The 24031-nt window shown below is 35.4% G+C and overlaps 1 protein-coding gene across 4 annotated transcripts in view; it reads left to right on the plus strand.

Annotated features, from left to right (window-relative positions):
* BAZ2B (bromodomain adjacent to zinc finger domain 2B) overlaps nucleotides 1–24031 on the plus strand; it is a 385701-nt gene that overhangs the window by 176326 nt on the left and 185344 nt on the right. For all 4 annotated transcript variants that reach the window (XM_058441739.1, XM_058441732.1, XM_058441742.1 and 1 more), the window contains one exon: nucleotides 22898–23044. In XM_058441739.1, coding sequence (XP_058297722.1) covers nucleotides 22898–23044 — 147 coding nt within the window. The remainder of the gene's footprint in view (nucleotides 1–22897; nucleotides 23045–24031) is intronic.

Raw genomic sequence — 24031 nt, forward strand, 5'->3', positions numbered from 1 at the left:
ATAGTACAAGGCCCTAAGTATACATCCTAAACATGTCTTAATATCTTAAAATATATAAAACATGTCATATATTTTATGTCTTAAAAATAAAAACATGTCTTAAAAAGAAATATATATATATATATATATATTTTTTTTTTTTTTTTTCAAACAGAGATGGGGTTTCACCATGTTGCCCAGGCTGATCTTGAACTCATGGGCTCAAGCAGTCCGCCTGCCTCAGCCTCCCAAAGTGCTGGGATTATAGGCATTAGCTATCGTGCCCAGCCATTTTCTTTCTTTTCTTTTCTTTTTTCTTTTTGAGACAGAGTCTTGCTCTGTCACCCAGGCTGGAATGCAGTGGTGCAATCTCAGCTCACTGCAACCTCTGCCTCTTGGGTTCAAGCGATTCTCCTGACTCAGCCTCCCAAGTAGCTGGGATTACAGGCATGCACCACCACACCCAGCTAATTTTTGTACTTTTAGTAGAGACTGGGTGAAACCCAGTCTGCCAGGCTGGTCTCGAATTCCTGACTTCAGGTGATCCGCATGCCTCGTCCTCCCAAAGTGTTGGGATTATAGGCATGAACCACTGCACCTGGCCTCCCAGCTGTTTTCATATTTTAATGCAGGTGATATTAAGACATGTTTAGGATGTATACTTAGGGCCTTGTACTATGAAGGAATTTATTTTCTCTGAGCATTGTCACAGAGGGTCTTCATTCTTCCATATAAAAACTAGGAATATTATAATAAAGAGAAGGCCAAGACAAAAGAACAAAGCAAGCGAAAAGAACAAAGCTGGAGGCATCACTTCAAAGAGAACATCATGGGAGGCTCCCCAACTTCAAACTGTACTACAAGGCTACAGTAACCAAAACAGCATGGTGCAGGTACAAGAACAAACAGAGATCAGTAGAACAGGATAGAGAACTCAGAAGTAAGATCACACACCTACAATCATCTGATCTTCAAGAAACCTGACAAAAACAAGCAATGGGAAAAGGACTCCCTATTTACTAAAGGGTGCTCAGAGAGCTGGCTAGCGATATGCAGAAAATTGAAACTGGATCCCCTCCTTACACCATACACAAAAATTAACTCAAGATGGATTAAAGACTTAAATGTAAAACCCAAAACTATAAAAACCCTAGAAGAAAATCTAGGTAGTACCATTCAGGACATAGGCACGGGCAAAGATTTTATGATGAAAATGTCAAAAGCAATTGCAACAAAAGCAAATACTGATAAATGGGACCTAATTAAACCAAAGAGCTTCTGCACAGCAAAAGAAACTATCATCAGAGTGAACAGACAGCCTACAAAATGGGAGAAAACTTTGTAATCTATCCAACTGACAAGGGTCTAATATCCAGAGCCTACAAGGAACGTAAACAAATTTATAAGAAACAAACAACCCCATTAAAAAGTGGGCAAAGGACATGAACAGACACTTCTCAAAAGAAGACATACATGTGGCCAACAAACATGAAAAAAAGCTCAACATCACTGATCATTAGAGAAATGCCAATCAAAACCACGAGATACCATCTCACACCAGTCAGAATGGCTATTATTAAAAAGTCAAAAACAACAACAGATGCTGGTGAGTTTGCAGGGGAAAAGGAATGCTTTTACACTATTGATGGGAGTGTAAATTAGTTCAACCATGTGGAAGACAGTATGGTGATTCCTCAAAGATCTAGAAGCTGAAATACCATTTGACCCAGCAATCCCATAACTGGGTGTATACCCAAAGGAATATAAATCATTCTAGTATAAAGATACATACACGTGTATGTTCATTGCAGCACTATTCAGAATACCAGAGATATGGACTCAACTTTAATGCCCATCAATGATAGACTGGATAAAGAAAATGTGGTACATACACCATGGAATACTATGCAGCCATAAAAGGAATGAGATCATGTCCTTTGCAGGGACATGGATGGAGTTCGAAGCCATTATCCCGAGCATTCTAACACAAGAACAAAAATTCAAACACGGCATGTTCTCACATATAAGTGGAACTGAATAATGAGAACATGTGGACACAAGGAGGAGATATACACACACTGGTGCATGTTGGAGTGGCGGGGACGGGGGTGAGAGAGAGCATCAGGAAGAACAGCTAATGGATGTTGGGCTTAATACCTAGGTGATGGGTTGATCTGTGCAGCACACCATCATGGCACATGTTTACCTATGTAACAAACCTGCACATCCTGTACATGTACCCCTGAACTTAAAAGTAGAAGAAAAAAATAATAATAAAGAGAGGGTGTAGCATGCCTCCTGTTAGGTATTTTGTTGTGTATTTGGCCAGGAGAATACAGAAAGAAAATATTTTCTTCAACTTAAGATACATGGGTAGAAAAATAGCTCAATAAAAGTCAACATTATTTACGTTAATATTTGGGTATTGCCAATACAGTAAGTACAGTAAGACATGGACAAGTGTATGCAATTCAGAAAATAATAAAAATTATGAGAGAAATGGATGAGGCATAATTGAAACAGTAAGTTAATACATAATTTGACCAAGTGGTATACTTAAGAGAATGGTAGGGGGAATTATAATAATAACTTTTTGTGTATATTTGGAGATTATTAATGTCAAAAGGAGAAAACTTGGTCCCTAGATTACTGAAAAATGCACGGTTATAGTCTGAACAAAATTAATTTTGTGTGTAATGAAGGTTATAAAATTACATATTAACTTCTCAGGGAAAAGCAGTTTTACTATTTTAGTTATCTAAGAACGAATAAAAATGTCACTATTATCTAAAACAAAATTTCAAATTATACTGTTATCTAAAGCTAAGGTAAAGATGGCATTTTTGAAAGCTAGATTGACAGGGGATTGCCCAATATACTCTTGAACACCTCTTTAGGTTACCTGTGAACTAAATCGGCTTGGAATTGAAAATTATCTTGACATTTTCAACATGTTTGCTCACATTTAACTTATAAAATAAATAATGTTGACTTTTATTGAGCTTTCTTTTACCCTTGTATCATAAGTTTAAAGAAAATATTTTCTTCTTTGTATTCTCCTGGCCGAACACGTAAGAACAAAATACCTAGCAGGAAGTGTACTAGGCCCTCTCTTTATAACTCTTTGAAGTAAGCATAATTAGTTTCATTGCACTGATTCGGCAACCAAAGCTCAACAGACATACTGGTTGTGTGCTGAATAATACAGTGTATTCATAAAACAAATACAGAGCCGTAAAAAAGTCATGTAATTAGCAGCTTCCTGGGTAGAAGCTAAAGTGCTCCATAATTCAAAGATGGGAAGTTGGGACCCAAGATTAGTCAAATCCAGCCTTATGGATAAAGGAACACTAGGGCGTATATTTAAAGGAGTATATTGTTTGGATTATTGGAAGTGAAAACCAGAATATGTCTCAGTGGTGTAAGTAGCATGAGTGAACATGAGAAAAGACAAGCATGATATTTGTTAGGAAGTTTTCTACTAGGCTCTTTAGTTGGCAGGGAACAATAACAGAAGAGTATCTTCTCTCTCTCTCAAGGCCACTCAACTTCTCTGTACATTTACTCTTCCATTATTTTTTTCCAACCCACTTTTTTAAACTTGTATCCTTGGGCCCCCAGCCTTAAGGATCTCTTAATCTCAGCAATCACTTTTCCTGTTTCTATCAGTGAAAATGTTTATATCAGAAAGAATCTGATGAGAGTATAGAATCTTCTAGAGACCACTGACACGTAGATTTCTGGCCAACTATTGTCTCCTTGGGTTATATCTGTTTCAGACAGCTTTGACCACAGGAATGGGATCATGTGGCCCACTGTTAAGAGACGAGGATTTCCTCAACATCCAGAAGTCCTATGTGCTGAATCAGGCGGTCTGTAAAGAGGAAGCCTGAGTCAAGCACAGGGAAAGCATAATGAGTCATGGACCTTCCTGCTTCCTGGATGGAGGTGGAGGGTGGAACTTTTATGAAAACTGTCATCATTTAAAAATTACATCAAGGCAAAAGGTCTTTTTTCTTCCTGGTAGTTCATGAGAGAAACTGCCTGTCTCCAAAATCTTTGTGTTTGCATCTCCCTTGTACCCTTCTCACTACTCTGAATTTAGTGAAGTGAGCACATACATTTCTGTTTATCAGAAAAATAAAAAAATTATAGTAATTGAGATTTAGGTTGAATTATGGAGATAACAGTATGAAATGAAAAGAAATTTAGAGAAAAATTGAGTAGTGAGAATTATTAAATGATGAACTTTTATAAGGCAAGGACTATGATTTTATCTTTATTTTCTAACGACTAAACCAGCATAGAGATTTGTAGTTAATGCTCAAAAATAGTTGTTAAATAAATAATACACCAGCTATTTCAACACAAGAGGCAAAAAAGAATAAATCCTTAATGTGTAACAATTTTTTCTTGAATTTTTATCAGAATTCTCAAAATTCTCTTCTTTAACTATAGTAGCATTAATTTTTTTTTTTTTTTTTTTCGAGATGGAGTTTCGCTCTTGTTGCCCAGGCTGGAGTGCAATGGCGCGATCTTGGCTCACCGCAACATCCGCCTCCCGGGTTCAAGCGATTCTCCTGCCTCAGCCTTCCTGAGTAGTTGGGATTACAGTCATGTGTCACCATGCCTGGCTAATTTTGTATTTTTGGTAGAGATGGGGTTTCTCCATGTTGGTCAGGCTGGTCTGGAACTCCCAACCTCAGGTGGTCCGCCCGCCTCGGCCTCCAAAGTGCTGGGATTAAGGCATGAGCCACCGTGGCTGGCTTTTTTTTTTTTTCCCACAGAGTCTCACTCTGTTGCTCAGGCTGGAGTGCAGTGGTGCTATCGGCCCACTGCAACCTCCGCCTCCCACGTTCAAGCCATTCTAATAGCATTAATTTTTTTTTATTAATTTTTTACTTTTTTTAGATGGAGTCTTGCTCTATCACCAGGCTGGAGAGTGCAGTGGTGCAATCTTGGCTCACTGCAACCTCCACCTTCCGGGTTCAAGGGATTCCTCTGCCTCAGCCTCCTGAGTAGCTGGGACTACAGGCACATGCCATCACGCCTGGCTAGTTTTTTGTATTTTTTAGTAGAGACGGGGTTTCACCATGTTGGCCAGGCTGGTCTTGATCTCCTGACCTCGTGATCTGCCCACCTTGGCCTCCCAAAGTGCTGGGATTACAGGCGTGAGCCACCGCGCCCAGCCTAATTTTTTAAAAAGTATTTCTTCTGGCTGGGTGCGGTGGCTCATGCTGGTAATCCCAGCACTTTGGGAGGCCGAGGCGGGCGGATCATGAGGTCAGGCGATCGAGACCATCCTGGCTCACGTGAAACCCCATCTCTACTAAAAATACAAAAAAATTAGCCGGGCGTGATGGTGCATGCCTGTAGTCCCAGGTCCTTGGGAGGCTGAGGCAGGAGAATGGTGAGAACCCGGGAGGCGGAGCTTCCAGTGAGCTGAGTGATCCACTGCACTCCAGCCTGGGCAACAGAGCGAGACTCTGTCTCAAAAAAAAAAAAAAGTATTTCTTCTTCGATTAAAATATATATATAGTTTTGGATACTCATATCTGTTTCTCCTATTTTACTCCAATACTACCACGTGGTCTTTGTAGATACTAAAATTTATAAGTAAAGATGAATCATAAATTTGATAATTAGAAAATAATTAAAATTATATAATGTCCTATATATTATAAAAACTATTCTAAATCTATAACTAATACTGGATTCTAAGATGGCAATCTATTTTCAGAAGCATTTTCTTTTTTCATATTAAATGTTTTAATATTTTTTGGAGTATGAGAAAATGCATAACTTTTAATATAGATATCCCTAATCATTAACAAAATTAAGAATAAATATAATATCTTCCAACTGCATATCTTACTTATTTTCTTAATTTGTTTGCTCATCTACGCATATGGCCCCTGAAAAGGCCACCCCATTTCCTAAGTTTATATAATACCATCTTCTAATACCTAGTACCCAGGTACTATCACTTAGCTCAACTTCTTACTAGTAAGAATCTGTTTAACTCAGCGTTGATTAGGTCCACTATTGCTCCAGCCTACTAGAGTATAAACCCTTGAGGTAGAGTATTTGACCTAATTGACTTATTCATTATATCCCACGCACCTAGCATGCTTCATGGTGTGGCAAATGCTTTCTGAAAGGTTGAACATCAGATGTTTTCATAAATGGTTAAAGTTTGTATAATTATCACTTAGGGCATCTGGGTGAAATAACTTTGATGTATCTTTAATTAGTTGAGTATATAGAATAAAAGACTAGTATTTAGGTGGCATTCCAGGTGCCCAGCCAAATTAAATACTCCATATTTCTTCGTCATAGACTGGAAGGTTAACAGTATATGCCACTGAGCCCTAGAGGAATTCTTAGAATTTTGTACAGCTGCTCTCATCAATGAATTGTGTACAGAAAGCCTGAATTCTGCTAGTGTATTAGTAGTAGTATGTGCATGTATATGTGAGTATGTTTATATAAATTTATTTATATGTATAAATGGTAGTTTATATATGTATTTAGTAGTAATCATTCTAATATAGCAGCTAGTATGATTAGGGATTGTAAAATCCTTCTGTGCTTCCCTATAGAAACCATACGTTACTGGGAAACCAAATAGATATGTGTTTTTCAAATATCTCTGAGAGTGACCCAGAATATTTCATTTTTTTTATGATTCTACTATGTGGATTTCATGACCTTGAATGGGTTATGACCCAAAGTTTTAAAAATATTGCTGTAACTGGGACTAAAGAGTTCAGTCAATAGAAATGACTTAAAATTTTAGAGTTGGTAGCCAGCATTACCTGTATATTATTTATGTTTGCTTTGCCTACCTAGTAATAGGCCCTTCTGGAATTCTAATGTAAGTGCTAGTATAAAAGGGCAGTGGAATACCTCGGCTTTAGTGTATAAAAGGGCAGTGGAATACCTAGGCTTTAGTTTGTTATCAACTCTTGAAGACCCTCCCTGTACAGAGAACGTCATCAGCATCAGTGGAAGGGCAAAGGGAAACCCATGCATACATAACCGCTTCTGCTTTTTTTTTCTGTTCGATTCTTTTTAACTAATACATTGAGCACTTATAGCAGGTATATGTTCATGGCCTCTTCTGCCAATAAAAACTGGACCTACAATATTGCAAATAGAACAAAATTCTTCCAATTTGTGCTAGGGATATTTCGGTGGAAACATTTGAGAAGTAATGAAAGACGTAATGAGAGTTATTTCAGGTTATCTTCTGAGTGAATAGTTTAAGCTTTTAAGTGAATACTTTATAAATAAGCTAAACTCCACCTCAAGTAATCTCCCACTGATTTTAGTGAAATTCCAACATTTTGGTAATGGTAAGTATACCCTGTGAAGAAAACATGGTAACATGATATTAGTTTAAGTTTCTTCATGGAGCTAACTGCTGATTTGTATCTAATACTGCACATCCATCTTTCTCAAGAAAACTTTAATGAGGTAGTATCTGCCCTAAAGCTGCCAACTCATGTTTTAACAGTTTTAATAGGCCAGTTGCTCAATATGAAACAGGCTTCCTCACTAAGTGAGAGGATTTCAGTGTCTGAGGGAAGAATATTATCATTTAGATAGACACTGTGCCATAAAACTTTCTATAATGATGTGATAGCTGTTGAGCACTTAAAATATGGCTAGTGTGACTTTTAAATTTTATTTAATTTTAATTAATTTAAATGTAATTTTCTGCATGTGGTTAATGGCTGTCCTGTTGGACAGTGCACTTTCAGATATTACTTTTGATACATTGATTTTGGGTTCATCAGAATTGCTTGCTGTATAGTTGAATGCTGTCCTTAAAAATTGGAATGAAGTGTAATGAGTGGACCTGATTTTGTGTCTAGTTGAAGGTATAACCACACAAAAGAACTGTTTAAAGTGACTTTTAGATATTTTAGTTTTACTAGTTGACTGTATTTTGAGGATCAAAAGAACTGTGTTTTCAGTAATTGTGTTATTATGTTAGTGTTGGTGTTGAAAGTGTCAAGAACAGAGGTTGTTGGCACATTAAGTGAGATTTTTGACATGTTAAAAGCAAGGACTACAAATGTAAAAACAGATAACAAATATCCTATAGTTCTGAGTTTGAATTGAACGTGTTGATATGACCTCTGTCATTGAAGTATGAAATATAATTATTTTTAATCAATTATTTTCTTTGAATTTTATAATCTGTGATAATTTTGAAACAGATTTGATAAAATACTAGCTCCCAATATCAGGATTTTATAACTTAATAGTTACAGTGTTGCTGTTTTTCTTGTCATATTTTTGTTTTAAAATATGATGTATTAATTTAAGGCACATAAATAATGAAGACATATTTTCATTTATTCAACAAACATTCAATAAGCAACTGTTTTAAGCAAAGTATTCCTCTAAGGCTCTGGGAAATGTAAGATACTAAAAACGTGATTTCTACTCTCATAAACTTACTAATTCTTAGGCAAATGTATGCAAGTTCATAGTTGTAATACAGGATAAAATATGGTAAGTGCAGTGAAAGAGACAGTGATAAAATACATTGAAACTATTATGGATTTAGAACTTTGACTTCTCCAAATTGTCAGCAGTCAGCAGTGCTAACTAAGGGTTTGGGATCCGCTTAGGTAATTTATGGGTATCCTTGTCAGGGGTGTCATTCATGGTGTCACTTTGACCTGGGATTTAAAGAGTAGGGAGGATTTGATACGCAATTATGGGGCAAGGGATGAAGAACATGTTAAGGAGAGGGTTACAGTTGGAATTAAGGATGTGCGAAAGTATGGTACAAGAACCAGGTGATGGTGACTAATTAAGTTTGATTGGAAATAGAGAGAAAGTAAGTTTTGAGAAATAAGTAAGCCTATAAGGTCAAGCCTAAGGAGTTTGGGTTTAATTTTGTTGTTAATATGAATGGGAGAATAGATATGTGCTACCACATGACTTTTGTCAATGAATTGGTTCATGGGGAAAGAGGAATGAATTAGATGACAGTTCAGGTAAGAGAAATAAAAAGAAGAATTGGGATAGTAATAATGACTATCTTCAGCAACAGTTGGCTATAATAGTTAATTATTAATAGGAGAATTTTGACTTCTGTTATAGCCTATGGGAAGTTTTAAAGTAATATGATTGCTAAAAATTTGAATATCAGTTTAGAGCTTTAAAATGCTATAACCTTTAACAGAAGACTTTTAATACGCATCAGTTAGAGAGTTAATTTTCTCCCAAACACTACTATTATTATATACCTCCTTTCTAGCAGATAGGCACATGTTAAACTAGCAATCATTAGTTTAGAAACCATTAAACATCAGAAGTACACATTACTTAAATTGGGAATGTTTGAAATTACCTTTTAAATCTATAAGCAATTTGGTTGTTGCATATTTTCTAAGCCTTGTTATTGATATCAATAGCCAACTAAAGGAGGGAGGACATACATTAGTGAGTGTTGATAGGACTAGAATAAATTTTTGTGAGCCTGCTTTAAAAATTTTGTTTTAAGGTTAATATGACCCTCAGACATATTAAACAGGTAAAATTTATATAAACTTAATAGTAGCCGTAAAATAGACTCCTACAAACTTCTGGGTTTTTGCAGATCTTTATAACAGGTTCTGAAAAAGCTATTTTTGGGGGAAGTTTTCATGCATTCTAGACAAGACCAGTAATGTCAGAAAGCATGTTATAGGTGCATTTTGTTGTCAGTCTTGCCTACGTTAATGGAGACCTCTGAGAAAAACGGAAGCTGACCAGGGATGCATGCTGGAGCTCCAGAGGTTTGCAGTGTGCTAACCAAAGCACAGTGTGTGTTAAATGTTAATCTCTTTATGTGTCTATAGCGTCTATATCACCTTTAAAACCTTCAAGTTACTAGCCTGAGCAACGTAGGGAGACCCGTCTCTACAAAAAAAAAAAAAAAATTAAAAAAAAAAAAATAGCCAGGTGTGCTGGCACAAGCCTGTGGTCCTAGCTACTCAGGAGGCTGAGGTGGGAGGACTGCTTGAGCGCGAAAGGCCGAGGCTGCAGTCAGTAAGCTGTGATCACGCCACTGCACTCCAGGCTGGGAGACAGAGTGAGACCTTGTCTCAATGCAAACAAACAAACAAACAAAAAAACTCTAAAACCCAAAACTTCAAGGTTTACTTTTGATATTATCAATCTGGAAAGAGTTAACATGAAATGTTAATATAAAACCATAATACTAAGATTTGGTTTAGCTTAGATGGGTCATACCCATGCTAGTAAAATTCTAGGAAGTTGGGTAGATTCTATTGCTATTTTGGACGTCTGCATTATAAAATTTTGTTTAAAATAATTGGACCATTTTTTAAAGCTTGGATTGAAAAGTGTAACAAAGGGAGATTTGACTATCTTACATGTTTCATCTATATATTTCATATCTGTTTGATGTATGGTTTCTCAATTAAGAATTATTAATTATAAGTGAATTTAGTATTTACAAAAAATTAAAGCATGATTTTGCTATGTATTTTAGATGCTAGCATTTATGAAATTTTGTCATAAATGTAGGAAAAAATTAACATTAGAAGAAGTTAGTTTTTGACATTGACTAAAAAAGAATAGGTGAAAACCAATATAATGTAATTCCAAGTTTCAGCTTACTTTCAGGAAATAAATTGATGAAAGCTGTATAGTTGAAAATTGTGCATTTTGTTCATTTCTGCCTAGATTTCTTTTTCTTACTTTTTTGAGACAGGGTCTCACTCTCACCCTGGCTGGAGTGCAGTGGTGTAGCCAAACCTCATTGCAGCCTAAAACTCCTGGGCTTAAGCAGTCCTCCTGCCTCAGCCTCCTAAATAGCTAGGACTACAGATAGATGCCTGTAGTCATACTGGCTGGCTAATTTTTTTTTAAATTTAGTAGGGATGGGTTCTTCTGATTTGCCTAGGCTGGTCTCTAACACCTTGCCTCAAGTGATCCTCCCACCCGACCTCCCAAAGTGCTGAGATTATAGGCATGAGCCATCACACCTGGCATTTCAGTCTAGATTTCAATTTCTTTTTGGGTTTATCCGGTTTGGGGTTTGCTCATCTTCTTGAATCTTTAGGTTTTTATGTCTTTAACCAAAAATGAAAAGTTTTTAGCCACCACCTCTTCAAATAATTTTTCAACTCTGCACCATTTTTCCTCCCCTAAGATTCTGTTGGCATGAATCTCAGACATTCTGTTATCGTCTCACAGGTCCCTGAGTCAGTTTTAATTGTTTTTCAATGCTATTTTGTCTGTTGTTCAGACTGGATAATTTCTATTGATCTACCTTTGAGTTCATTGGCTCTTTTTTTTTATCATCTTCATTTTGCTATTGAGTCCATCCAGTGAGTTTTTTAATTCAGATTACTTTTGTCAATTCTAAAGTTTCTATTAGTTTTCTTTATGTCTTCTATTTCATTGCTGTTTTTCCATTTGTATCAAGTTTGTTCTTGATAACTCGAATAATCAGCAACTCAGTGGTGTAACATATTGGGCATCAAGAAATACCTATCCATGGATAGTATGCTGTCTCTTCATTATTAGGGGAAAAGCATAAATGAGAGGAAATAGGCTTTATGAGTTTATCTAGAATCTTGCTTTTTGGTTAGTGAATAGGCCAGTAACACTGACAGGTTGGTTCTCAGAATACATGTGGCTTTTTAATGTAAAATTATTTCTTTTTAGTGTTACTGAAATTTTGTGACTCTTTAGGTTAATGGTACCTGGAAATGAAGCTCCAGAGTTTGTGACTAATTCACTTCTTTTGGACCATCCTGGAGAAATGACTATTAATCAACTTCCTAAAGTATCATCAAGGATAGATTTTACCTCTGTAAAATAGCTCATTTCATTGTTGATCACCTTGTGGTCAGTAATTTTTCCTATGCCAAATATAAATTTTAAGGTTAGTTCTTCCCCCTAAAAAAAACAGAAAATGGGTGTGTTTCATTTTTGTGTAATATTTTTTAATGTGGAAAATTGAAATAGACTGAAAAGTATAAAAAACAAATGAAGCCGGGTGCGGTGGCTCAAGCCTGTAATCCTAGCACTTTGGGAGGCCGAGGTGGGCGGATCATGAGGTCAGGAGTTCGAGACCATCCTGGCCAACATAGTGAAACCCTGTCTCTACTAAAAATACAAAAAAAAATTAGCAGGGCTTGGTGGCGGGCGCCTGTAGTCCCAGCTACTCGGAGAGGCTGAGGCAGGAGAATGGCATGAACTTGGGAGTCGGAGCTTGCAGTGAGCCGAGATTGCGCCACTGCACTCCAGCCTGGGCAACAGAGCGAGATTCCGTCTCAAAAAAAAACAAACAAACAAACAAAAAAACAAATGAAAAGTATAAAAACAAATTTAAGTCATTTATAATTTCACCATTCTGAGAACCATTGTTAACATTTTGGTGTATTTCTTTTTTTTGTTCTTTTTTATTCAAATGTTGTGCGTACATGGCATATATTATGGGATACATGAGATATTTTGATATAGTCATACAATGCATTATAATCACATCAGGGTAAATGGGATATCCATCACCTCAAGTTTTTATCCTTTCTTTGTGTTAAAAGCAATCCAATTATTGGTGGGTGCAGTAGCTAACGCCTGTAATCCCAGCACTTTGGGAGGCCGAGGCGGGTGGATCACTTAAGGTCAGGAGTTCAAGACCAGCCTGGCCATCATGGCGAAATCCTGTCTCTATTAAAAATACAAAAATTAGCCAGGAGTGGTGGCAGGCACCTGTAGTCCCAGCTACTTGGGAGGCTGAGGCGGAAGAATTACTAGAACCCAGGAGATGGCGATTGCAGTGAGCCGAGATTGCACCGCTATACTCCAGCCTGAGCAACAGAGCGAGACTCTGTCTAAAAAAATTTAAAAAATAAATAAAAAATCCAATTCTGTGTGTTAAAAAAAAATCCAGTTGGGCTGTGGCCTGTAATCCTGATCGTTTTGTGATTAATTTTCCAGGTGTCCTTTGAGCTTCTTGTATTTGGATGTCTAGATGTCTAGCGAGGCCAGGGAAGTTTTTCTTGATTATTCTTTCAAATAAGTTTTCCAAACTTAGATTTTTCATCTTTCTCAGGAACACTAATTATTATTCTTATGTTTGGTCATTTAACATAATCCCAGACTCCTTGGTAGCTTTGTTCATTTTTTTTAATTCTTTTTTTTTGTCTGATTGGATTAATTTGAAAGCCTTGTCTTCAAGCTCTGAAGTTCTTTCTTCTGCTTGTTTGATTCTCTTGTTGAAACTTGGAAAGGGAATAGTGGATAGAGAACAAAATAAATCACTTAAAACCTCCCCAAGTAGGTGATTGACTCAACAGGTCAGAGTCTAGATGTCTAGACGTTTAGGATGCAGAACTAAACAGAACTAAACATTCCTCCACCATGAGGAAATAAGATTTAATTTTAAGATACCGTGGGCAGTGGTTTGAAATTAGAAATTACAGACCAGGGAACAGGGAAAGCGCCTCCTACTTGAAGGTGAGGACTCAGACTGACATCACAGTGAATAGGATTAGAAAGATAGCCATGTTATTAAGAACTGGAACAAGAACTGATATTCATTAGACCAATGGTTTACCACCTTGTTAAAAAAGCACTGGGACCTTTTCTTTAAACAAAATCTCACATAGAATCACAATGTACAAAACATATAAAAGAAGATCCTTGACACAAGTAGTTGGTATGTGGGCCACAGCTAGAGCCTCTATTTCAAGGTTGCTGGGAGTAGGTTCCCTACTTCCTAAGACTCTGGAGCATTTTAAAAGGTAATTTCTAGCAATAACAAACCTTTAGAAATCTTTCTTTTTTGTTGACTTAACTGTCATTAATACAGTCACGTGGTAAAACATTCAAGCAGAAAAAGTATATGGTGAAAAATAATTCTCCCATCCTAGAATCCAATTTCCCCATTGCCTAGAAGTAAATACAGTTACAAATTTCTTACATATTTTTCTAGAAATATTCTATGAGCATACAAGTATATGAATATATCTTCCTCTTATTTTTCTTTATCACAAATGAGATCTTGCTATTTATAGTCTCCCCTACCTTGCTCTTTATATTTAGCATATTAGCTAGTATAGGTCTACCTCTTTCTTTTTGAACACCTGCATAGTAATCTAGTAAAGATTTTTAAAATCTAATTTAACAATTCTTTGTTGATGGAAATGTGTTTTTAAAAGTCTTTTGCCATTATAGTGGTGTAATAAATATCCTTTATGTATACATTTACCAATGTGTTTGGGTATATTTCTAAGATATATATTCCTTTGAAGACTGTTGAGTAGGAAAGTGGTAATACTAAAAAGACAAACCTAATGTGAGGGTGACCAGCACAAAATAAAAAAAAAAGAAGAAGAAGAAAAAGAAAAGCCCACATTTTTTGCACGGTATTCACAACCTGTTATCCCTACTTTGTTCTTTAAGAGGTATATTGTTTCTGTTATGTGGTTCTGCATCTTTCCTATTAAAAGGCGCTAGTATTCTATGACCCTGCCACATCCCCCTCTCCGAGAAACACCCAAGAATGATCAATAAATACTAAGGAAAAAAAAAAGGGACTTTTTATTTTAGTTCATCAGACATGTAGTACTTAGACTTTGCTTCCTGGGCTTCTGAGTATACATGGATATTTTATATAGAGTAATATGATTTCTGTTTGATTCTCTGCTTTATTTTTTCATCTCATGCATTGGTTTCAGTTGCTTTCCAGAACTATCTTAAATATTCAAATTGAAATTTTAATTATGTTTCTTAGTTAAGCAAAGTTTTAGGTCTTTTGCTTGTTCTTTGGAGCCCCTTGGATTTGTAGATGAAAGGATCAGCTAACCATACACCATCTCTCTTTTTATCTCTCTAACCTTTGTTTCCTTGTTAGATATTTCTAAGTCTAGTTAGTATTTAAATTCACAGACTATACCTACAATTTAGTTGATCCATAGATATTAAATCTTTCTCAAATCTTATTATCTTTTATATCTTTTTCATAAGTCTTAGGATAACGTCTTCCGCACAGATAGCTCATTGCAAAGGAATATTTAATCCTTTGAATGGAAAGGGATACTCTCTGAATAGATTATTTGCTGAGCAATATGAAAACCACTGCTTTTACCCTTGGATAATTTCTCACCATCGGGTCTCTTGAGATAAAAGTACAACAAGAGTAAATCTTTAAAAGATTTAACAGAAATCTATAATTTATTATAATTTTTTTAACCACCAATTTTGTAAAACTCTGATAGAAACTTGAGAGCTAGTTTAATTCAATCTCATAATTTTTTAGGTAAGGAAACTAGTATTTAGAGGAGTCTGAAACTTGCTGAATATCACAGGTTGACACACAGAACACCTGGTTGCCAGCCAGTTCTGTTTGAGGATGTAATAAATTGTTTGTTTATAGTGGTAAAATGTGTCAAATGACAAAAAAAGCAACTCATTTTACATATTCACATTTTAAACCACTATATACCATACTTAATTCCTTGAAATTCTGTTTCGGAAAATGTAGGTAAATAAAAATTTTATGAATAGAATCCTTTTCCTATGAACATACTATTTTCAAAGAATAATTTTGTCTGCTGTCTGATAAGGTATTTCGGCCACATCCCTTATATCTGAATGTCCTTTAACAGAAAATTTTTCATTTGTTGCCTGGTTTTTGTTTTTGTTTTGCTATTTAAAATCTTGAAGTTTTATATGTTCAATGTTCAGTTGCCTGAAAGTTGTCTAAACAAATAATTATATGTAAACCTTTCTCAGAATTTTTAGAAAATATTGAACTTGTATAATAAAACTCTACTCTTAGTGGTTCTAATAAACCAAAAGAAGTAGCATAGTGACTACCTCCTGATATTCTTCCTAATTATCATATTTCTCTGAGGTTACATTATAAAGAAAAAGTAAGGACTCACTGAATCTGCTGTGTTTTGAACTCCCACAGATAACTTTTGCTACTGTTAGTACAAATAAAATCATTCTTTAAAAAAAGTGCTTTCAGGAAAAATATCTAAGTCTATTTTTATTTGTAATTTCTGCATCTTTAATCTATGGCTATACTTTTTTTTTTATCACCCTGCTTTTCTTGACCGTATATGGCAATACTAAAGTATCAGTGCACCTGAAATACAGGGAACTAATCGTGTTTACATATCTCAGGCAACGTGTCTCGGTCTCCCTGTTAGCACCTGTTCAGGTTTACACCTACCAGCTGTCAGTGTTCATGAACTCTATGATTACACAAAACGGGAATACTTGAGATACATAAACTTGAACAATATTATCATTAACAACTGATCATTGAATACTTTTATAGTACATAAAATCGTCATGCAGGGAAGAAGTTGTGGTCTGTCATTTTCATAAATTTGGATTTTTATTTGCACTCAGAATTGTTATAGATAAATGTCATTTTAGTAAAATACAGCAAATTTATGTTACCCCGTATGAGTGAGCATTGTAATGTGTGTTAATTGCGTGTGATACATTATCAGTGTTTAAAAATTTGGATAAAATGTGAAATATTAGACTCTTAGAAGGATGCTGACACAAAAGCTGTTGAGTATAATTTTATCACTTACTACAGTAGCGTTGAGTCATCAAAATCAGCTTGACTCATCTTACTATTATAGTTATATAGAATTACTATTAAAGTTTTAGCTAGTTGAATTTCAAATAATAACCTTTTTGATACTTCAGATCAGAGTTTTTCATCCATAGCAGCACTGACAACTTAGTTTGGATAATTCTGTAGGGGGAAGACTGTTCTTGTCCATTTTAGGGTATTTAACAGCATCCCTGGCCTCTATCGCCATTCAATGCCATTAGCACTCTTCCAGTTGTGACAACCAAAAATGTCACCCATATGTTGCCTGGTGGGGGAGATGGTGTGTCAGAAAACCAAAATCACTGCTTTAGGCTACAGGAAAGATCTATAATGTATCAAATCATTTGTAGTCCCTTCATCTTTTGCACATATTTCTCCCATGGTTCACAACTTTTTTTTTTCACTATAGTGTTTTACGTTAATTTGTGGTTGTAGTCGTCTTTAACTAGTTAACTTTCTTTTTTCTTTTCTTCTCATTTTTTTGTTTTGTTTTGCTTTTGTTTTTGTTTGAGACAGAGTCTCGCTCTGTTGTCCAGAGTGGAGTGCAGTGGTGCAACCTTGGCTCACTGCAATATCCACCTCTTGAGTTCCAGCAATTCTCCTGCCTCAGGCTCCTGAGTAGCTGGGATTGCAGGCACCCACCACCACGTGGGTCTTGCTAATTTTTGTATTTTTAGTAGAGACAGGGTTTCACCCTGTTGGCCAGGCTGGTCTCAAACTCCTGAACTCAAGTGATCTGCCCACCTCGGCCTCCCAAAGCTCTGGAATTACAAGCGTGAGCCACTGCACTCAGCCTAGTTAAATTTTGAAATAAGGCATCCCAGCACTTTGGGAGGCAAAGACAGGCAGATAGTTTGAACTCAAGAGTTCAAAACCAGCCTGGGCAACATAGCAAAAACCTGTCTCTACCAAAAAATAGAAAAAATTAGCCAAGCATGGTGACAGGCACCTGTAGTCTCAGTTATTTGGGAGGCTGAGGTGGGAGGATCACTGGAGCCCAGGAGGTTGAGGTGCAGTCAGCCATGATCACAACACTGCACTCCAGCCTGGACGACAGAGAGAGACCTTGTCTCAAAAAAAAAAAAAAAAATGACCAAGTTATACATTAGAAACTATAATCTCTTGAATGGCCTTAAGTTAAAAGATGTACCTAATAGATATTCTTCCATTGTTGAATTATAGACGGGAGGTCATGTTATTATACTCTGTTTATTTTGATCTTGTGATATCTAGGCTGGTTTTGAACACAAAGAATGGGTTAGTTCGTGATCATTGGGAACCCAAGATGAAAGGGGTATTCTTAACACAAAGGGTCAGAATGAGAGGCCGTTATAGGAGCGTAGGTGTCAGATGTGGATGCTCTGGCCCTAACAGAAATCTGGGAATAGATGGTTCTTGGATACCTGAACTGTTTTTATTTTAATGAATATATTTTTCTTAAAAGGTATGAATAAATGAGTTTCTGCAGATTTTTATGTACTATGCTTGAATTATAAATAATAACTCGTGATAACATATTTTGTCAACAAAATGAATGTATTAATTTTTCATCTGTATTTGTATTATAGATGAAAAATCAGCTTATTTGGAAAATTTTAAGATGATGTACTTTACCACTTTGGTATCTGTACAATTATGAGACATTTATTTTAAATTCTTAACACATAATCTATCTGGCTAAAAATATAATGCCATGGTAAGGATATACATAATCTATAAATGGTATAACTCTTAAATATCACTTTAACATGAATAATTTAGAATACCATAAGGTTTCTTTTCTTGCCACATATACACATGGGTAATTATATACATAGATGCTCACTCATTAAAAACAATAGCTCACAAGTATTAAATGCTAAGTACTCTGCCCTTTACATGCATTATCTCATTTAATCCTCTCAACTACATCTTCTTCAAATCACTCATGAGGAAATTGAGAACTGAGAGAAATTACATAATTTTTAGAAGATCACAACTAATAAACTTCAGGCACAGTGTTTGAACCCAGATAATGTTTATTAGCAAATATCTCACTGACACAATGTAGTCTGTTCTTCATTCCTTCAAGGTTTAGGTTTTTATACTCTTTAACTTCAATGCATATGTATTTTTTTTTAGTGTTTACTATATGGAAGACTTTGTGGGTTTTTTTTGTTTTTGTTTTTTTACTTTTGATTTTGAAATAATTTTAGACCTAAAAATAAAAAACGGTTCACATATATTTTTCATCCACCTTCTCCTAATGTTAATAAGTTGTATAACCAGAGTACAATTATCAAATTATAAACATCAGGAAATTAACATTGATAGAATAGTATTAACTAAACTAGAGACCTTATATGATTTTCACTAGTTTTGCCATTAATATCCTTTTCTTGTTCTAAAATCCAACTTAGGATCCCACATCACATTTAGTTGTGGGATCCTAGGTCTCACACTAAGGAATTCCTAGTCTCCTTAATCTCCAACCTATGGTAATTCCAGTCTTTTTTTTTTTCTTTCTTTCTTTCATGACCATGACACTTGATGAATACTGGTCAGTTATTTTGTATATGGTTTTTCAGTTTGGGTTTGTGTGGTTTCTCATGGTTCAGCTGAGTTTGTGTATTTTTGGGAAGAATGCCACAGAAGTGATGGACTCTTCTGGGGCATCAGAAAATACATGTTGTTGATATTTTGTTATAGGTAATGTTGTTTCTCCACTGTGAAAGTATTCTTTTCATCTTTTTATTTAATTGATATTTTGGAGGAGATACTTTGAGACTATGCAAATATCCTGTTTCTCCTCAAATTTTGACCCACTGCTTTTACTAACCTTTGGTGCATATTATTTTATTTTATTTTTATTATATATATATTTTTATTATACTGCAAGTTCTAGGGTACATGTGCACAACGAGCAAGTTTGTTACATATCTATACTTGTTCTTTGACTAGTTCTTACAATATGGTAAGACAATGATTGTTTTGTGGATTTTTCACAGTTACACAATTTTACAATTACAAAGGCATTGCCTTCTCACCTTTTAACTATCAAGTTGATGGCCAGGATTTCTTGTGCTTTAGCAGGGGATGATGATAGTACATAAAACTGAAAGAATAATATTTAACTTAAAAAGAAAATTTGGAGAACTAATCCTTGTAAATTCAGGCATAAGACAATCTTCATTCTAGAGTGCAAAGGCTAGAGTAGATTGGTTAAATTTCTATAAAATGACAAAAAAAAGGATATGTATAAGATGAACTTGGAGTAGTTGACCCAATTTTTGGTTATTAGAACTAAGAAATGCCTATTAAAAACAACAACTACTTAAGACCAGTATGAGAGAATTAGTACTTTACATGCAAGAAGACTACTCAGCCACCTAATAAATCTTAGGCTAAAAATATCTAGTATAAATATAGTTGAAATAAAATAATACATGAATAATGTCTGTAATAGAGCTTCTAAGGAAAATGGTTACATAAGCATATGTTTTAAAGAAGTTAAGCCCCTTCTTACTTAAATGAGCAAAAAGAACCAGAAATAGAAGAAAAAAAAGTACACCTTTACTGAAACAAAAAAAGGCCCCAGCCTTATACTACTAGCTCTAGTTCTACTCTCATTGCCAGGTTTAAATTTTTTTAAGCAGTACTGTAGCAAACAACATTGTATATGTCACTTTACCTAATGATACTTTATCTCTCTCTGTGTGTGTGTGTGCACGTGCACATGCATTTGTGCATGTGCATTTATTTTATTTAAATAATTATTCAGATTAATTCTTCAGGGAAAGTAATATCCATTAAGCAGTATGTATACAAGACTACTTCTTTTGCCTTCTTGATTTTCTTTACTTTAGTCCTGAATCAGGTTTTATCAACAATAAGAAATACCTATACTTCATAGCATATTATCCTATAAAAAGTTAATGACTATTTTATATTGAGCTCTTATATGCCAAGTACTCAGCTAAAATGCTTATCTTATTATGTCACCAAATTATTTCTGCTGTGGAGTACAAAGGCAAATTTTTTTAAACGCCTTCCATTATTTTTTTTACATACTATATTTAAGTAGCAAATAGAATTCTTGAGGACAATGAGGTTACCAGCTATAAAGAAAAAATAGCTTTTTCCTAAACTCTCTTCTAAGTAAAGAGTCCATATTTTTTGTATTTAGTGAAATTAGACTTGGTAAAAATAATTTTTATGGGCCTTACCATCAGACAGCCACATGTCTCAGAGTTCATTAGTTATTGTTGCTGACCCAAAACCTACCCTTTAAACATTAGCTGCATGCAGCCATCAGTAGCAACTATGCCTTTCCCATGATGAATGCTGATAAAGAGAAATACAAATTCTGTAAGAATGTGGACAGACTCATCATAGCAGTACTGTCATTTGTGGAAGTGATTTACAGCAATACCAGAATATGAAGAGAAGTTTTTGAATTCTGTATGATTGGAAAGCTCATTGAAATGGTCTTTCTAATGATGTTGTATGTCAATTTAAGATTACCTTCCCTATATGTATCAATCTTATGAGAAAAATTATCTACATACTTTATGGATTCAATCAACAATTAGGCACACTAGCCTTGCATTATTTTAATTAGTCAGTGTTTTTAAATGAAATCCAACTATTTTTCTTAGTAAATATACAGTTCTTCTGTGAGTTGCCTGTAGAATTCAATACAGAAATCTTTCTGTAGTTAGATTATTTAAATGGTGAGAGTTTTCATGTGGCTGATCATAAATTCACTTATAGGCAAGCACTATCTTTTTTCTTTTATTATTATTATTATTATTATACTTTAAGTTTTAGGGTACATGTGCACAATGTGTAGGTTTGTTACATATGTATCCGCTTGCCATGTTGGTGTGCTGCACCCATTAACTCGTCATTTAGCATTAGGTATATCTGCTAATGCTGTCCCTCCCCCCTTCCCCTACCCCATAACAGTCCCTCCCCCCTCCCCCCACCCCACAACAGTGTGATGTTCCCCTTCCTATGTCCATGTGTTCTCATTGTTCAATTCCCACCTATGAGTGAGAACATGCGGTGTTTGGTTGTTTGTCCTTGTGAAAGTTTACTGAGAATGACGGTTTCCAGTTTCATCCATGTCCCTACAAAGGACATGAACTCATCATTTTTTATGGCTGTGTAGTATTCCATGGTGTATATGTGCCACATTTTCTTAATCCAGTCTATCGTTGTTGGACATTTGGGTTGATTCCAAGTCTTTGCTATTGTGAATAGTGCCGCAATAGACATACGTGTGCATGTGTCTTTATAGCAGCATGATTTATAGTCCTTTGGGTATATACCCAGTAATGGGATGGCCGGGTCAAATGGTATTTCTAGTTCTAGATCCCTTAGGAATCGCCACACTGATTTCCACAATGGCTGAACTAGTTTACAGTCCCACCAACAGTGTAAACGTGTTCCTATTTCTCCACATCCTCTCCAGCACCTGTTGTTTCCTGACTTTTTAATGATCACCATTCTAACTTACTGTAGATTGTGTTCTCTTTAAAGCATCTGTGAATTTAATGACTTTCTTGCTTGATTGTGGGATCAGTGCATGCATATAGTATTAAAATGAATATAAAATGCCCATTATATTCCAAATTTTTAATATCAGCATTAGTTATTACAATAATGCAAGGCTACATCCACAAAGCCCAACAAATTAATAAAGATGATTAGAAGTGAAGTGCTCTGGTCATTTTAAATGGGTCACAACTAAGGCCATTTTGAAATCATGGTTTAAACTTGCCTCAAGTTAAACTCTGAAATGTATTTGCCTGTTTTGAGGGGTATGTGGGGGATTCCCAGGCCAGATTCTTGGACACTTAAGAGCTACAAGTATATTGCTATCTGTATTTAGAAGATAAGGGTGCAGACCATTCAAATGTGGTGGTATTTTTTTTTAATTTTTCATTAAGGTAACATAGGAATTCTGTTGCAAGTGAACCGATGTGAGGTAATTTGGGATGAATAAGATGAATATAACATGTTAATTTATGGTTGTGGCAACACACATTTTGTGTGAAATTACTGTATTCAAACCACTATTAATTTGGGGGGTATAAGAAAACTCAAGAGGATTTGGTATACTTAAACTTATTCCATAAGTTGGTATTTTAAATTATATTGTTTTTATCTACTCCATATTTTCTCTTTCCAAAGAACATGTATTTAGAAATTTATTTTATATTTTTAAAAGTATACAAAAAGTTTAAATATGTTGAATTCTTTTGAAAAAATTTTTTATCTGATACTGAGAATTAACATTTTCCCCTCTCATAGATATGGAGTCTGGAGAACGGTTACCATCCTCAGCAGCCTCCTCTACTACACCAACTTCATCTTCGACACCTTCTGTGGCTTCAGTAGTTTCAAAAGGTGGCCTTTCCACTGGAGTTGCTTCACTTAGCTCTACAATCAACCCATGTGGTGAATACCCTTTTTAAACTCAATTTTAGAATGCCATTCTTTTAATAATTTGCATAATATTTTATTGAACACTGAATAAAATGTTCTCATGACTTGCATTGACCTGTTGAATAAAGGCTAGGTTAAACACCTAGTCTTTTTGCTTTTTCAGGATTTTACACTGGGATAGCACTGGTTATTCTATTCTTGTTAGGAATTGTCTTTGAGAGTTAAATCTTGATATCTTAATTTGTTTTATCATTTTAATTAATAAATTAGTGAAGTCTTTTAAAACAATAGGCCCAAGAGGGAAAGAAATAGAAGGAAGTCGTTGGTAGACACTTTGCCCTAGATTTCCTTACAGTATTTGAAATGACCTTGTAAGCTCCAGCTACTCCAGTTCACAGATGTATACTAAGGCAGATCATTTACTTGATGGAAAATATTTTTAAAGTTTAGAGCATAACAGGTTTCTTAAACATGAATAAAATTTGACTGAGTGCAGTGGCTCACCCTGTAGTCCCAGCACTTTGGGAGACCAAGGCGGGTGGATCACCTGCGGTCAGGAGTTTGAGACCAGCCTGACCAACATGGGGAAACCTCATCTCTACTAAAAATACAAAATTAGCCAGGCATGGTGGCGCATACCTGTAATCCCGGCTACTCAGGAGGCTAAGGCAGGAGAATCGCTTGAACCCGGGAGGTGGAGATTGCAGTGAACCGAGATTGCGCCATTGCACTCCAGCCTGAGCAACAAGAGCGAAACTCCGTCTCAAAAAAAAAAAAAAAAGAATAAAATTTATATTTGCCTAAAAGGAGAGCTTTATTTCAGACATGAAAATATCCTCAATTTTGTTTAATTAGGTGGAAGATATCTTTAAGCACCTCCGAAAATCACTCTTGGTTCTTTTACAAAGGTGTGGTAGAATACATTCCTTTTATTAAATACCTAAAGTTAATCAACTCATTTATTTATCGTTAGGAAACATTTTAACTTTAACTATTTCT

The sequence above is a fragment of the Hylobates moloch genome, unplaced genomic scaffold, assembly GCF_009828535.3.
Source record: "Hylobates moloch isolate HMO894 unplaced genomic scaffold, HMol_V3 SCAFFOLD_1, whole genome shotgun sequence".
In the NCBI taxonomy this organism is placed as follows: domain Eukaryota; kingdom Metazoa; phylum Chordata; class Mammalia; order Primates; family Hylobatidae; genus Hylobates; species Hylobates moloch.